Source organism: Rhinatrema bivittatum, chromosome 1, assembly GCF_901001135.1.
Source record: "Rhinatrema bivittatum chromosome 1, aRhiBiv1.1, whole genome shotgun sequence".
Taxonomy (NCBI): Eukaryota; Metazoa; Chordata; class Amphibia; order Gymnophiona; family Rhinatrematidae; genus Rhinatrema; species Rhinatrema bivittatum.
The window spans coordinates 835,273,272-835,290,933 of record NC_042615.1 but is presented as its reverse complement, the minus strand read 5'-3'; the positions used below and the strand labels follow the sequence as shown (position 1 = coordinate 835,290,933).

Below are 17,662 nucleotides of genomic sequence, written 5' to 3'. Positions count from 1 at the left end.
GACCTGATGCAAATGCTAGTAAAAACTGGGGAAAAGTCCCCACAGGCACCTGGGACCAGCGCTACAAACGTTCCAGGCGCATGAGTGCAGATACCAGGGTAGAAGTCGCCTCAGGCCCCCCATAAGCCCATGACATCTCAATTTCCAACAGGCGACCTGTTTGGGAAAATCATCTAAACTGGTCGCTGGCTCTGAGGCACCCACGGCTGACTGCGTGTCTGGGTCCTCAAGCCTCAGCGGCTCTAAAAAGGAGCTTTGTGGAGAAGAGGAGAAAGAAAGGCCGGTCACTAGGTCGTCTCCAGGTGTCGTGGCCAAATGTGCACTCGCCAAGCACAGGGATCCCTTCTCAGCCATGGTTCAAAATACGCTGCAGTGCTCGCTATGACGCGCGCCTCTCACGGCCCGATCCATCTTCTTCTGTCGCAGTGAACATATGTCCAACGCACCAACTCCCCATCCCACTAGTGGGCTGACAAGTGGTCCGATGCTCTCTTTCTCCGACTCACTACTGCCGTGCAGCGGCTCTGCATGCCTTGTCCCTCTTTTTTTTTAAATTTTTTTTCCTTTATTCAAAAAGGACAGCCAAAAGCAGGAGCGGGCAGATGAGCAGTGGGGTTCGGGGAGAAATGGAGGGAGTCAGATAGCAAAGCCAAATTGCAAATTTGCTCTCAGGAGGAACAATCGTTCTCTTTTTTTTGTTTTTGTTTTGTTTGCCTCCCCCCTGGCCAAGCTCTACCAAGCACAGTTAGGGACCGCTGGCAGCTAAGTTGGGCTGACATTTCTGGTGGCAACCAATGGCCTGGCCCAGGGTCTGATGCACGATCCAATGCTGAGCTGCTGGAAGCAGGAAATACTGGATTCCTGCTGCTGGCACCAGCTCTTCAGTAGTGGCTGTGATGTCACAGGGGAAAACAGTGTCTGCCTCCATCTGCTGGTAGGGAGAAACAACCCACTCTTACTGCCTGGGCTGGTGTAGCAGGATGAAATGAAAGAATGCATTCTGTAAACTTTCAGTTTTATGAAGTCTCTCTCTATGAGGCTGTTCATACGCTATTACAGGCTCCTGCTATCTCAAGCCTTGATTATTGTAATACAGCATTTATAGGTTTGCCATTTGATGGAGGTTACCCCCTGTGCTTTCAAATCTGCACTGGCTTCTTATTAAATGTTGTGTCGTATTTACAATCCTTATAACAATTTTTAAAGTACTACATTCCAAGATGCCTTACAGCACCAGTGGTTTAGTGAAGATCTATACTCCTAGTCTAGTGCTGCTGTCACACAATAGGAACTTCCCGGAAGTGTCATCCCTAAAAATGCTGCGCTACTGTGAAATGAAAGAGCAAATGTTTTCTGTGGCAGGTCCCGAGCAGTGGAACTCCCTTCCAGAGAAACTGAGGTCCATAACTGATTTGAAAACCTTTAGAAAAAAATAAATTGTTTACTGAGGCTTTTGTAGAATAACAGAACAGCAGGGATGATGCTTATGATGATAGTTATCTATCTAATTTCGAACATCTGATTTGAGTGCAAGATTTAGCATTTTGTTTATTAATTTCGTGTATTTACCTAGGGAAAGTTATAACTTTTTGTCTATTATTTATTTGTTTATTAAAAGTATTTATATACTGTTTTTAAAAATAAATTTTTGTCAAAACTCACCGCTAGCTCCTGCCGGATGTGCTCTATCACAGCTGTTAGGAAGGCTCGATTTGAGCTCAGAAACTCACCGCTAGCTCCTGCCGGATGTGCTCTATCACACCTGGTAGGAAGGCTCCCTTTGAGCTCAGAAACTCACCGCTAGCTCCTGCCGGATGTGTTCTATCACACTTGTTAGGAAGGCTCGCTTTGAGCTCAGAAACTCACCGCCAGCTCCTGCCGGATGTGCTCTATCACACCTGTTAGGAAGGCTCGCTTTGAGCTCAGAAACTCACCGCCAGCTCCTGCCGGATGTGCTCTATCACAACTGTTAGGAAGGCTCGCTTTGAGCTCAGAAACTCACCGCTAGCTCCTGCCGGATATGCTCTATCACAACTGTTAGGAAGGCTCCCTTTGAGCTCAGAAACTCACCACTAGCTCCTGCCGGATGTGCTCTATCACACCTGTTAGGAAGGCTCCCTTTGAGCTCAGAAACTCACCGCTAGGCTCCTGCCGGATATGCTCTATCACACCTGTTAGGAAGGCTCCCTTTGAGCTCAGAAACTCACCGTTAGCTCCTGCCGGATGTGATCTATCACACTTGTTAGGAAGGCTCCCTTTGAGCTCAGAAACTCACCACTAGCTCCTGCCGTTGTGTTCTATCACACCTATTAGGAAGGCTCCCTTTGAGCTCAGAAACTCACCACTAGCTCCTGCCGGATATGCTCTATCACACCTGTTAGGAAGGCTCCCTTTGAGCTCAGAAACTCACCGCTAGCTCCTGCCGGATGTGTTCTATCACACTAGTTAGGAAGGCTCCCTTTGAGCTCAGAAACTCACCGCTAGCTCCTGCCGGATGTGTTCTATCACACTTGTTAGGAAGGCTCCCTTTGAGCTCAGAAACTCACCACTAGCTCCTGCCGGATGTGTTCTATCACACTAGTTAGGAAGGCTCCCTTTGAGCTCAGAAACTCACCACTAGCTCCGGCCGTTGCGTTCTATCACACTTGTTAGGAAGGCTCCCTTTGAGCTCAGAAACTCACCGCTAGCTCCTGCCGGATGTGTTCTATCACACTTGTTAGGAAGGCTCCCTTTGAGCTCAGAAACTCACCACTAGCTCCGGCCGTTGTGTTCTATCACACTTGTTAGGAAGGCTCCCTTTGAGCTCAGAAACTCACCACTAGCTCCTGCCGTTGTGTTCTATCACACCTGTTAGGAAGGCTCCCTTTGAGCTCAGAAACTCACCGCTAGCTCCTGCCGGATGTGTTCTATCACACTTGTTAGGAAGGCTCCCTTTGAGCTCAGAAACTCACCACTAGCTCCTGCCGTTGTGTTCTATCACACTTGTTAGGAAGGCTCCCTTTGAGCTCAGAAACTCACCGCTAGCTCCTGCCGGATATGCTCTATCACACCTGTTAGGAAGGCTCCCTTTGAGCTCAGAAACTCACCGCTAGCTCCTGCCGTTGTGTTCTATCACACCTGTTAGGAAGGCTCCCTTTGAGCTCAGAAACTCACCGCTAGCTCCTGCCGGATGTGTTCTATCACACTTGTTAGGAAGGCTCCCTTTGAGCTCAGAAACTCACCACTAGCTCCTGCCGTTGTGTTCTATCACACTTGTTAGGAAGGCTCCCTTTGAGCTCAGAAACTCACCGCTAGCTCCTGCCGGATGTGTTCTATCACACTTGTTAGGAAGGCTCCCTTTGAGCTCAGAAACTCACCGCTAGCTCCTGCCGGATGTGATCTATCACACTTGTTAGGAAGGCTCCCTTTGAGCTCAGAAACTCACCACTAGCTCCTGCCGGATGTGTTCTATCACACTTGTTAGGAAGGCTCCCTTTGAGCTCAGAAACTCACCGCTAGCTCCTGCCGGATGTGTTCTATCACACTAGTTAGGAAGGCTCCCTTTGAGCTCAGAAACTCACCACTAGCTCCTGCCGTTGTGTTCTATCACACTTGTTAGGAAGGCTCCCTTTGAGCTCAGAAACTCACCGCTAGCTCCTGCCGGATGTGTTCTATCACACTTGTTAGGAAGGCTCCCTTTGAGCTCAGAAACTCACCACTAGCTCCTGCCGTTGTGTTCTATCACACCTGTTAGGAAGGCTCCCTTTGAGCTCAGAAACTCACCGCTAGCTCCTGCCGTTGTGTTCTATCACACTTGTTAGGAAGGCTCCCTTTGAGCTCAGAAACTCACCGCTAGCTCCTGCCGGATGTGTTCTATCACACTTGTTATAAAGGCTCCCTTTGAGCTCAGAAACTCACCGCTAGCTCCTGCCGGATGTGTTCTTTCACACTTGTTAGGAAGGCTCCCTTTGAGCTCAGAAACTCACCGCTAGCTCCTGCCGGATGTGATCTATCACACCTGTTAGGAAGGCTCGCTTTGAGCTCAGAAACTCACTGCTAGCTCCTGCCGGATGTGATCTATCACACCTGTTAGGAAGGCTCGCTTTGAGCTCAGAAACTCACCGCTAGCTCCTGCCGGATGTGATCTATCACACCTGTTAGGAAGGCTCGCTTTGAGCTCAGAAACTCACCGCTAGCTCCTGCCGGATGTGCTCTATCGTACCCTCCAGGGCACGGGTTCCCTTTGTCGCCTCATCCTCTACGGCCTTCACAGTCTTTAGCAAGGATGTTACATTTGTGACCATCACCTGTGAGGATTAAGAGAGAGAGAGTGTTCAAACATAGGGAATACACACCATCCAGAAAAACATCTTTAAGCAGGCTAAGCTGAAGGCAGGCCAGAAGTGTTTCATATTAAATTGTTATTTAATGATATCAAGCCAACTGGGGCCTTCATTCCTCACGGCAAGCATTACTGGCTACTCTAGGACAAGTTTAATGGAAAGTAAGCACAAGGCCTTTTCATGCATCCAAATGATTAATCTCAGATTAGAAGCACATTATAGTGAATTTCCAAAACAATGTAAAACTTTATTTTTCTTAAGGATTTTGCTTAATGTTATTGTATAGTGTGTTACTTCATCTGTCTCTGTTATGTAATTACATTGCATTTGTTTTATTGTACCTTGCCTTGTACCCCCTGGGAAAGAGGCTGTTTATAGATCTAAAAATAAATAAAAGAAAAAGTAAATCTTTTCTAGGATGCTCCCTCTCTCTTGGACCCATTGGAAGGTAAACAGACTCCCAAGCAGGGTCTTGCTCTCATAGTTCAAGGTTTACTTTTATGACCTAAACATGATAGAAACGATCCTCTCTCTATACAACTAAATCTAAGCAAGTTATGATCACCTCCCATCCGATCCCGACCTCCTTATCACCATGCTGGGCTCGATGGACCCTGCTCTGACCCAGCATGGCACACAGAAATCCGCTTCCTCTTTAAATGTGTGAATAAGCAGGCTCCCCTCTTATTCATGCCTCTTACACCCCCACCACCAGAGATCTCTCCGGTCCTCCCAGAAGGCCCTTCTATCTTCCCCAAAACTGAACTGCACAAGACTGCAGGCTTTCAGCTGCCAAGCACCCAAAATCTGGAACGACTTACAACTAGCCCTCTGCCTTGAGCCGTGCTACCCCCCCCACTTTCTGGAAAGAAGCAAAAGCATGACAATTCAATAGGCGCCCCAGTCCTGGGGAGGCGGCAGCAGGCGGGCTGTGCTGAATCCCACTCAGCAGAAAACAGCTCCTCCCCTCCAGGCTGCCTCCAGCAGACAGAGCACAGGGATCATTTTGGGAAGCATAAGAGGGACTGAGGATGGGAAGAGGCACGCATGTCTGCATGTGAGAGAGAGGTGAGCAAGGGTAAGGGGCAGAGCTCGTGTGTCTTGGAGAGAAGGGATTGATGCTAAGTGTAAATGTGAATGTCATATTGGATAGTATGTTAGAGAAGGAATGCAAGGAGGAGGGATACCACCCTCCTCCCCTCAGATCCTCCCTCCCTTCCTTCCTACTCCCTCCTCCCTTTCCCTCAATCCCCTCTCTCTCGCCTCTTTCCCATCCCTAGTTCTCTTTCCTTCTCACACTCCTCTCCCACTATCCCGTGGGAGCACTGAGAGGAGAGGATCACCTTGCTGGTGGCTCAAAGGAATCAGTAAGTTTTGCTTGAGAAATCCTTTTTAAAAAGGATTGGGGAGAAGTAAACTATTGCGGAATATTATTTAGTGCGTGTGCATTTGTGCTTTAAATAGTTAGTAAGGCAGCTAATAAACAGAAGTTAGACTATTTGTTTTTCCCAACCCTTCTACCCCTCTCCCATCCACCCCTAGCTCATCCTTTTGTGTGCTACTTTCACACACACACACACACACACACAAATCAGCCTTTTAACGTCACTTCATGAATTCCCCACACCTTATTGAGAGTTTGATCATTCCTTTGCAGGCCACTACCAGACATATAGTGAATACACTAATACACTTAAAGGACTACTCCCATAGCAACCTAAAAATTAACTAGGAACTGAACAAATTTGAGATGAAGGCAGCAGTCCAGCAGCAAGAGGGGGGCTTCCCAGTCTTTTGCATCAAGTGTCACATGTATGATTTTTTACCCACCAGTGAGAAGTTGTACATGTGCATGCGATGCAAAGAGCTCCTGGCTCTCAGAGAACGAGTCTGATCTCTGGAGGCTAGAGTGGCAGACCTGGAGGAGCTGAGGCAGACAGAGAGGTATATAGATGAGACCTTCAGGGACATAGTAGCCAAGCCCCAACTTCAGACTGGCAGCCTTGATGCTGCCTTGGAGGAAGAAGGTCTCATGATCGGAGAGCATTAACCTGAAGAAGAAAGGATCCTGTAGCAAGGACCTGCTCTCCAGGTGATGCATTGTCCTCTCGCACTGAGGACAAGTCTCCCAGGGCTACTGCCCAGGAGGGAAGGGTTAGGTGGCCATCATAGTTGGCGATTCGATTATTAGGAATGTAGATAGCTGGGTGGCTGGTGGGCGTGAGGATCGCCTGGTAACATGCCTACCTGGTGCGAAGGTGGCGGACCTCACGTGTCACCTAGATAGGATTTTAGACAGTTGGGGAGGTGCCGGTTATCGTGGTACATGTGGGCACCAACGACATAGGAAAATGTGGTAAGGAGGTTCTGGAAGCCAAACTTAGGGTTTTAGGTAGAAAGCTGAAATCCAGAACTTCCAGGTTAGCATTCTCTGAAATGCTCCCTGTTCCACGCACAGGTCACCAGAAGCAGGCAGAGGTCCAGAGTCTCAATGCGTGGATGAGACAATTGTGCAAGGAAGAGGGATTCAGCTTTGTAAGGAACTGGGGAACCTTTTGGGGAAGGGGAAGACATTTTCCGAAAGGATGGGCTCCACCTTAACCAGAATGGAACCAAGCTGCTGGCACTAACTTTAAAAAAGGAGATAGAGTAGCTTTTAAACTAGAACAAGGGGGAAAGCCGACAGTCGCTCAGCAGCGCATGGTTCGGAGGGAGGTATCTTCAAAGGATACTAATGATGCATTATAATTAGGGTATCGCAACAGAGAGGTTCCAATAATAAGAAACGTAATCCAAGTGCCTGTAATTAAAAACTCATCTGAGCTAAAAGATTCCAATTTATCCCTATCAATTAAAAAGCAGAATGAAAATACAAACAAAAAACAAACTTTGAAATGTTTGTATGCTAATGCCAGACGTCTAAGAAGTAAGATGGGAGAATTAGAATGTAAAGCAGTGAACGATGACACAGACTTAATTGGCATCTCAGAGACATGGTGGAAGGAGGTTAACCAATGGGACAGTGCTATACCGAGGTACAAATTATATCGCAATGACAGAGAGGAGCACTCGGGAGGAGGTGTGGCGCTTTATGTCTGGGATGGCATAGAGTTCAACAGGATAAACATCCTGCATGAGACTAAATTCACCATTGAATAAAGAGTAGAAATCCCTTGTGTGTCGGGGAAGACTATAGTGATAGGGGTATACTACCATCCACCTGGCCAAGATGGAGAGACGGACAGTGAAATGCTAAGGGAAGTTAAACAAATTGGTAGTGCGGTAATAATGGGAGACTTCAATTACCCCAATATAGACTGGGTAAATGTATCATCGGGTCACGCTAGAGAGATAACGTTCCTGGATGGAATAAATGACAGTTTTATGGAGCAATTGGTTCAGGAACTGACGAGAGAGGGAGAAATTTTAGATCTAATTCTCAGTAGAGCACAGGATTTGGTGAGAGAGGTAACGGTGGTGGGGTCGCTTGGCAATAGTGATCATAATATGATCAAATTTGATTTAATGACTGGAAGGGGAACAGTAAGCAAATCAACGGCTCTAGAGCTAAACTTTCAAAAGGGAAACTTTGATGCAATGAGAAATATAGTTAGAAAAAACTGAAAGGTGTAGCTACAAAGGTAAAAAGTGTGCCAGAGGTGTGGACATTGTTAAAAAATGCCATCCTAGAAGCACAGTCCAGATGTATTCAACACTTTAAGAAAGGTGGAAGGAAGGCAAAACGATTACCTGCATGGTTAAAAGGTGAGGTGAAAGAGGCTATTTTAGTCAAAAGATCTTAATTTAAAAATTGGAAGAAGGATCCAGGAGAAGAAAACAGGATAAAGCATAAGCATTGGCAAGTTAAATATAAGACATTGATAAGATAGGCTAAGAGAGAATTTGAAAAGAAGTTGGCCATAGAGGCAAAAACTCACAGTAAAAGCTTTTATAAATATATCTGAAGCAGAAAGCCTGTGAGGGAGTCAATTGGACAGTTAGATGATTGAGGGGTTAAAAGGGCACTTAAGAGATAAGGCCATTGTGGAAAAGATTAAACTATTTCTTTGCTTCGTGTTTACTGAAGAGAATGTTGGGGAGATACCCATTCTGGAGAAGGTTTTCATGGGTAATGATTCAGATGGACTGAACCAAATCACGGTAAACCTAGAAGATGTGGTAGGACTGATTGACTGGATGGTATAAACATCAGGGTTCTGAAGGAACTAAAAAATGAAATTTCAGATTTATTAGTAAAAATTTGTAACCTATCATTAACATTATCTATTGTACCTGAAGACTGGAGGGTGGCTAAATTAACCGCAATATTTAAAAAGGGCTCCGGGGCAATCCAGGAAATTACAGACCGGTTAGCCTGACTTCAGTGCCAGGAAAAATAGTGGAAAGTGTTCTAAACATCAAAATCACAGAACATATAGAAAGACATGGTTTAATGGAACAAAGTCAGCATGGCTTTACCCAGGGCAAGTCTTGCCTCACAAATCTGCTTCACTTTTTAAAGGGGGTTAATAAACATTAGATAAAGGTGAACCGGTAGATTTAGTGTATTTTGATTTTCAGAAGGCATTTGACAAAGTTCCTCATGAGAGGCTTCAAGGAAAAGTAAAAAGTCATGGAATAGGTGACAATGTCCTTTTGTGGATTACAAACGGGTCTGTTCAAGTGTCCAGCTAACCAGCTAAGGAATAACTGTTTATTAATTCATACTTATTTTAGAGGGCTTATGTGATAGAATATGTGCTTTCATTATAATCTCTCTCTCTGTTTCTAGATATTGACATTGTATATTTGCTGTAGTTAATTAAGATTCTAGACAAAAAAAACCCTAAACAAAAAAAACAAAAAAAAAAGAAAAGAAAAATCTCGATGTAATTAGATACTCCTGTCACTATAATCTCTCTCTTCACTAAAATCTCTCTATTTGGATATAGCTGTCATTAAAAATCACTATTTGTCTAGATATTAATATTGGGGCATAAATTTGCTGTGGGGTTCATTTAAAGCAAAAGTCAAACATTCCAGAAAGAGTCCTGCTGAAACTAGCTTGGGGGCTGCTGTCTCATAGAGCCAGCATGGGTCAATCAGATCCTATGTGGGCTGTGCTCAGCCAGGAGACAGTAAGCACTAAAGCTTCTTGTGTCCAGCTAAGTAAAATGTTTAACTTAGTAAGCCAATCTGGGGGAGGGTCTTTTCAAACTCAATTGCACACACAGGGTCCTGAGAACAACCTTGACCAAGGGTTAACTGTTTAACTCCTTCCCTCCCTCCCTGCCCCTCTACCCACCCATCCCTGGGGTTGGGTTTCTGATATAGTCTGCCTGAATACATAATTGTCAACAATATAAGTTGGAAATTTGGTAATTCCTCAGGTGTGATCCATCAAATTTACCAAAATGAGGACTATCCAATGTAGTTATTGTGGAGCCTTTATATTGAGGGAAATCATATGGAAACTTAAGGCTTGCCCCATTTGTTCAGAACTCTCTTCCCTCAAAAAGGAGCTGGCTAAAGCTAAAGCGGCTGCAATAAAGTTTCACCCACTTCACATTATTCCGAATTTAATTCCTCATTACCATAGAAAAAACAAATCTCAAGAAAAAAGAAGTTTACAGTGGGCTCAGGTAGGATAAGTCCTGTGACCCACAGATACCCATTCTACACAATTGTGCAGCCCACATGTCTGTCCCCTCCAATTACACAGGGCGACAAGAAACCCAAAAATCAACAGGATTACTGTGGGCTCTGGTAGACTGGTGATGTGGAAACACACGCTCTCTCAAATAACACAAGTAAAAAACGCCTTATCTGCATCACATAAGGATAAAGCTCTGGTGAAAGAGATTGACGTGCTATCTGAAAAGAAAGAAGAAACCCAATGTATACAGAAATTCCAAAATACAATCAATAACCAAAGGAAAAAGCTCATTGTGCTGGGTGACTCAGTCATCAGAGGCACTAAACTCTTCTAGAGGGAAACACCACAGTTAAATGTCTTCAAAGATCATTGGCCGGCAGAAGAACGCTGGGCTGCATAGAGAGTGGAATTTCGAGTAAGAAAAGAGAAGTGATGATCCCTTTGTACAGATCCTTGGTGAGACCTCACCTGGAGTACTGTGCTCAGTTCTGGAGACCGTATCTCCGAAGGGACAGAGACAGGATGGATAGTCAGATAGTCAGAATGATCCAAGAAGAAAGCAAAGTCTCTAAAGCTGATATTATCATCCATCTGGGAACCAACGACCTTGCTAGTAACAGCATCCAAGCGGTACAGAGAGATTTCCAGTCTCCAGAGAAGCAGATTAGTCGCAACAACCATTACCTTTTCAGAAGTGTTACCTGTTTATGGAACGGGGAAGAAGAGGCTAAGCCATATTGGTAACTTCAATGTATGGCTCAAATCCTGGTGTAAAGAATAATGTTTTGGATATACTGGGGGCTGGGGCCGTGTATGGAACAAAAAAAAGCTCTTTGTCAAAGATGGCTTACATCTGTCTGTGGAGATAAAAAGGATCCTAAGAGATAAATTCAAATCCTATGTCATAAGGCATTTAAACAAGATGACGGGATGACAGTAGGACATTAGAATGTCATCCCCCAAATGCAATGAAAAAGGGCAAAGCGGATAACAAACATCAGCCAAATAAGTCACAAAGAAAGTCCAAGAAAAGCATTAACCTGTACCAGAACAGCTGGAAAGCTATGAGCACAAATGCTCGTAGTTTGGGCAATAAAATTGCAGACCTGCAAGCCCTAATGGTGGAGGCGGACTTTGACATTGTTGCTGTCACGGAGACGTGGTTCATGGATTCACAGGATTGGGATACGGCAATACCAGGCTATAACTTGTTAAGGAAGGACAGAAAGAACAGAAAAGGGGGAGGAGTGGCTCTTTATGTCAAAAACAATATCCAAGCATCCGAGCTGCAAGGAAGATGGGGCAAAGAAGAAGCTTTATGGGCCGTCCTAAAAAAAGATGATGGGATATCCGTTTTTATTGGCGTGGTTTACAGGCCTCCAAATCAAATGGATGTACTAGACAAAGATCTGGTTGAAGACATCCAAAAGATGGGTAAGAAGGGAGAAGTAGTGATTGTTGGAAACTTTAATCTGCCAGATGTAGACTGCAGAATCCCTTCTGCGGAATCTAACAGCAGAGAGAGATAGTGGATGCCCTGCAAGGGGCTCTGTTCAAACAAATGGTAATGGAACCCACGAGGGAGGGAGCTATACTCAATTTAGTGCTCACTAATGGAGATAATGTCTCTAATGTCCAGGTGGGTGCCCACCTCAGCACCAGTGATCATCAAACGGTGTGGTTTCATATCACTAACAAGATTCGTAGAAGTAACAAAAAACCCGGGTATTGAGTTTCAAAAACACTGTTGAAATGAGGAAGTACCTGGAGGAAGAACTAGAAGGCTGGGAGAAAATGAGAGATGTGGAACAACAGTGGGCCAAACTAAAAGAAACAATTACTGAATCAACATATATATGTTAGAAAAGTAAAGAAAAGCAAGAAAAGAATGAAACCTATCTGGTTCACAAAGGAGGTAGCTGATAAAATAAAAGATAAAAGAACAGCGTTTAAGAAATATAAAAGATCCCAAAGGGAGGATCACAAGGAAGAATATCTGGTAAAACTGAGGGAGATGAAGAAAGAAATCAAGAAAGCGAAAAGTCAAGCGGAAGAAAGGATTGCCAAAGAGGTAAAGCGAGGTGACAACATTTTTCAGATATATCAGTGAAAGAAGAAAAGTCCAAAGTGGTATAGTGAAATTGAAAGGTGAAAAAGATCAATGAGTGGAAACAGATGAAGAAATGGCAGAAATATTAAATGAGTACGTCAGTTCAGTGTTCACTAAAGAAGACCCTGGAGAAGGACTGTCGTGAGTTAACAAGAAAATGGAGGGGAGTGGAATGGATGAAACTTCGTTTACAGAAGAGAATGTGTGGGAAGAGCTAGGAAAATTGAAAGTGGGCAAAGTCATGGGGCCTGATGAGGTTCATCCCAGGATACTGAGGGAGCTCAGAGATGTGCTGGCGGTTCCGCTGCGTGACCTGTTCAATAGATCCCTGGAAATGGCAGTGGTGCCGAGTGATTGAAGAAGAGCGGCGGTGGTCCCTCTTCACAAGAGTGGGTGCAGAGAGGAGGCTAGGCTGGTTAGCCTCATCTCAGTAGTTGGAAAAGTATTGGAGTCGCTGCTAAAGGAAAGAAAAGTGAACTATCTACAAGCAGCAGAATTGCTGGACCAGAGGCAGCATGGTTTCACCAAGGGAAGGTCCTGTCAGAGAAATCTGATCGACTTTTTTGATTGGGTGACTAAGTAATTGGATCGAGGAAGAGCGCTTGAAGTCATCTACTTGGATTTTAGCAAAGCTTTTGATACGGTCCCGCACAGGAGGCTTGTGAATAAAATGAGAAGCTTGGGAGGGAGTGCCAAGTTGGTGGCCTGGATAGCAAAGTGGTTGAAGGACAGAAGACAATATGTGATGGTAAATGGAACTTACTCAGAGCGGTGATGAGTGGAGTGCCGCAAGGGTCGGTGTTGGGACCGGTCCTGTTCAATATCTTCGTGAGCGACATCGCGGATGGGATAGAAGGTAAGGTTTGTCTATTTGCGGATGATATTAAGATCTGCAACAGAGTGGACACGCTGGAAGGTGTGGAGAGAATGAAATGGGATTTAAGGAAGCTGGAAGACTGGTCGAAGATATGGCAGCTGAGATTCAATGCCAAGAAGAGACTGGAGGACAGCTAATGTAACCACAATATTTAAAAAGGGCTGCAGGGGCGATCTGGGAAACTACAGACCGGTTAGCCTAACTTCAATGCCAGGAAAAATAGTGGCAAGTGTTCTAAGCATCAAAATCACAGAACATATAGAAAGACATGGTTTAATGGAACAAAGTCAGCATGGCTTTACCCAAGGCAAGTCTTGCCTCACAAATCTGCTTCACTTTTTTGAAGGAGTTAATAAACATGTGGATAAAGGTGAACCAGTAGATGTAGTGGATTTTCAGAAGATGTTTGATAAAGTTCCTCATGAGAGGCTTCTAGGAAAAGTAAAATGTCATGGTATAGGTGGTGATGTCCTTTCGTGGATTACAAACTGGCTAAAAGACAGGAAACAGAGTACGATTAAATGGACAATTTTCTCAGTGGAAGGGAATGGGCAGTGGAGTGCCTCAGGCATCTGTATTGGGACCCTTACTTTTCAATATATTTATAAATGATCTGGAAAGAAATATGACGAGTGAGGTAATCAAATTTGCAGATGATACAAAATTGTTCAGAGTATTTAAATCCCAAGAGATTGTGATAAATCCCTGACACCTCTATGGAAGGCGGCTACCGCACTGACATGCATTCTGATTGAGGAGGTTTTTAGACCTGATTCTGACAAGTGCCAGAGATAGTCTAGAAACCGCATGGTGGAACAGGTAAAGGGATCAAGGGATTGAAAAGAACACCATGATGTAAACCTGTTCCATTTGTAAAGATAAGATTTTCTCATGGAAGGCTTCCGTGAAGCAATCAGGACACGGGAAACTGGCTCCGAAAGGTTAAGTGGCTGAAGAATTAACCTTTCAACATCCAGGCCGTCAGAGACAAGGCCTGATTGGGGTGGCATAGGCACCAGTCGTTCTGAGTGATCAGAAGTGGGTCCTTTCCCAAGGGAATATGCCTGCGAATGGAGAGGTCCTGAAGAATTGGAAACCACACCTGGCGAGGCCAGTGAGGTGCTATCAGGATCATGCGTCCCTTGTCCTGATATAACCTCACGAGAGTCTTCGAGAGAAGTGAAAGTGGAGGGAATGCATATAGGAGACCGGTTGCCCATGAGAGGGAGAACGCATCTCTTGGCTGAGAGTGAGAGAGCAAAAGTTCTCTACTTTGTGGTTCTGAGGGGACGCAAAGAGGTCCATGTGGAGGTAACCCCAATGTTGGAATATGGAGTCTGCTACAGTGGGGTCGAGGGACCACTCGTGTGGTTGAAAGGCGCAACTCAGCTTGTCCACCAACACATTGTCCACTCCCGGCAAGTAGGTGGCCCTGAGGTACATTGAATGGGAGAGGGCCTTCGCCCATATCTGCGCAGCCTCCTGACACAGCAGGTAGGAGCCCGTCCCTCCCTGTTTGTTGATGTACCACATGGCCACCTGGTTGTCTGTCTGAATGAGGATGACCTGGTTGGAAAGGTGATCCTGAAATACCCTGAGACCATATCTGATTGCTCGAAGCTCAGATTGATCTGATTTTGCCACAAGGCTAGAGCCTGACAAAGTGAGTCGGTGATGGGGATAGTGGTCGATAGAGGTTGGATGGACTGAGTCCATTGTGACCTTAAGAGTCCACTGCATGACTCTCATGGCCAAGCGGGCCATTGAGGTAACCTGTACTGAGGACGCCATGTGTCCTAGCAGGATGAGGAAGTGGTGTGCAGTTGTGCGGTGCTGAGACTGTAGCTGGTGTGTGAGAGATGTGAGAGCTCGCTGTCGAGGCAGAAATGCCTTTGCCTGCAAGGTGTCCAAGTCTGCCCCAATGAATGATAAAGTTTGAGATGGGACTAAGCAGGATTTTGCGTAGTTGACTAGAAATCTTAGCGAAATCAGAGTGTGTAAAGTAAGATATAGGGACGACAGAGCAGCCTGCTGAGTGGGAGCCCTGATCAACCAATCGTCTAGATAGGGGTAGACATGAACACCTTGAGTCCTGAGGAAGGCTGCTACTATTATGAGGTACTTGGGGAAGACTCGTGGTGCAGATGCCAGGCCGAATGGTAGCACTCAGTACTGATAATGCTTGGGGCCTACCAGAAATCTCAGGAACCTGCGATGAGATGGAGTTAGCCATGTGTGTATACGCGTCTTGGAGATTGAGAGAACAGAGCCAGTCTCCTTTTCCCAGAAGAGGAAGGAGGGAACCCAAGGTTACCATCCTGAACATTTCTCGGTGGAAGTACTTGTTGAGGGCACGTAGGTCCAGAATTGGACGAACGCCACCTGATTAGAAAGTACCGGGAATAGAATCCTAGGCCTTGTTGGGAGTAGGGCACTGGCTCTATTGCTCTGGACTGGAGGAGGAGGGAGACCTCTTGCTCCAGGAGAAGTGAATGGTCGGATGTTCTCCTCGTCGGTAGAGGTGGGGAGTCCGGTGGGATGGAGAGAAAGTTCAGGTGATAACCTTGAGAGATTATAGCAATAACCCACTGGTCTGAGGTGATTGTGTGCCACCTGTTGTTGAAATGGCGCAATCGACCTCCCACTGGTATCTGAGGCAGTGGAAACTGGCTGCTGCTCTCTATGCAGGAGTCACAAGCCGGAAGCAGGGCCTGGCTGAGGAGCTATCTATGGCTTTTGTTTCCGCGGTTGACGAGACTGGGCCTTTTGGAAAGGTCTCGTGGAATGAGTCCTAGACTGTGGTGGATAGGACTTCTTTGGACAGAAGAATGACTTTTTAGTATCCTTCCTGAAAGGCTGTTTGGAGGAATACTCAGATGGCATCAGAGAGCTGGTGAAGGGTCTTATAATGGTTCTTGAGTTCCGCCACCGTCCGCTGAATCTGTTCGCCAAACAGATTGTCGCCTATGCAGGGCAGATCAGATAATCTGACTTGTACTTCAGGGTGCAAGTCCGACGACTTAAGCCAGGCCTATCTTCTTGCCGAAATAGCAGTAGCAGATACCCTGGAAGCAGTGTCGAAGATATCATAAGAGGATCTGATTTCATGCTTCCCTGCCTCGAAGCCCTTGTGTACCAGGGCTTGAAGCTGTTTCTGGAATTGCTGAGGCAGGGGACTCTGCAAAGTCTTATATCTGCTTGAATAAGACCCTGTTGTACTGGGTCATATACAGCTGGTAAGAGGCGATCCGGGAGATAAGCATTGATCCCTGGAAGACATGCCGGCCAATGGCATCCAGGAATTTCTGTTCCTTACCTGGAGGAAAGGAAGAGTGGGGTTTTGATCTTTTTGCCCTCTTTTGGGCCGCTTCTACAACCACAGATTGGGGATCCAGCTGAGGTTTCTGGAATCCTGGGGCTGACTGGACCAAATAAGTGGTATCAGCTTTCCTGTTGTCTGGAGCAATAGAACCAGGGTGTTCCCAGTTCTTTTTGAAGAGATACAAAAGAACCTTCTAACCTACTACCTTTATGCGGAGATACAAAAGAACCTTTATGCGGAGATACAAAAGAACCTTCTAACCTACTACCTTTATGCGGACGATGTCCAAATACTTATTCCTATCACCAAATCCTTGCAAGAAACACTTCACTTTTGGAATTCATGCTTCCTCTCCATATCCAATCTCCTTGCTGATCTATGTCTAGTACTGAATACCAACAAAACAGAATACCTCCTAATCACCCAAGAAGGCAACTACCAACTCTCCAACACTCGCTCGTCGGCACCACCTCCTCTTTCTACTCTCTCTACTCAGGTTAGAAACCTAGGAGTTACCATGGATAACCTACTGAATTTCAAAAGTTTTATCAGTAACACAGTGAAAGAATGCTTCTTCAAACTCCAGGTTCTAAAAAGACTCAGACCTTTATTGCACCCCCATGATTTCAGATCAGTTCTGCAAGCAATCATATTTTCTAAAATTGATTACTGCAACTCCCTTTTACTTGGACTCCCTGATATCTCCCTGAAACCGCTACAAATGCTCCAAAATGCCACTGCCAGGATCTTAACTAAAGCAAAAAAAAGGGACCACATAACACCAATATTAAAAAATCTCCATTGGCTCCCTATAAAACACAGAATCACCTACAAAACCCTTTCATCCATTCATAAATCCATTTACAAAGCCTCATACCTAGATCTCAGGATCCCATTCCAGCTACATACTTCCTCCTGTCCACTGAGAACTGCGCAAAAAGGCTCTCTGAAAATTCCTCCACTTAAGATTTCGTCAAACAAAAGAGCCTTCTCCACTGCAGGTCCGATCCACTGGAACTCTCTACCATCGGATCTTAGGCTTGAACAATGCCCCCTCACTTTTAAAAAAAGACTTAAAACTTGGCTTTTCTCTCAAGCCTACGATTGAGTATATCCACAAATCCCTCCTCCAGGTCTATGCCATATAATACCTCTTAGCTCAACAACTAAAGAATTAATTTTCCAATCCATCTAGTCTATTTTGCAGATATCTTATTCATACTGATTCTTTTAAATCGCCTGTATATAACATGTCTATTACTACTGTTGTTTTTAATGTTATTTGTTATTAGTATTTATTCAATTTTCTCCAAGTTCATTTTCCTGTTCCATGTAAGACTCGCATGTTAAGTCACTCCAATGTTATATGTAAACC

At 45.2% G+C, this 17,662-nt stretch overlaps 1 protein-coding gene across 1 annotated transcript in view; it reads right to left on the bottom strand.

Annotated features, from left to right (window-relative positions):
- Window positions 1-17,662, bottom strand: part of LOC115079620 (talin-1-like) — a 480,705-nt gene that overhangs the window by 89,426 nt on the left and 373,617 nt on the right. The window contains 1 exon segment of the mRNA XM_029583330.1: window positions 4,170-4,286. Coding sequence (XP_029439190.1) covers window positions 4,170-4,286 — 117 coding nt within the window.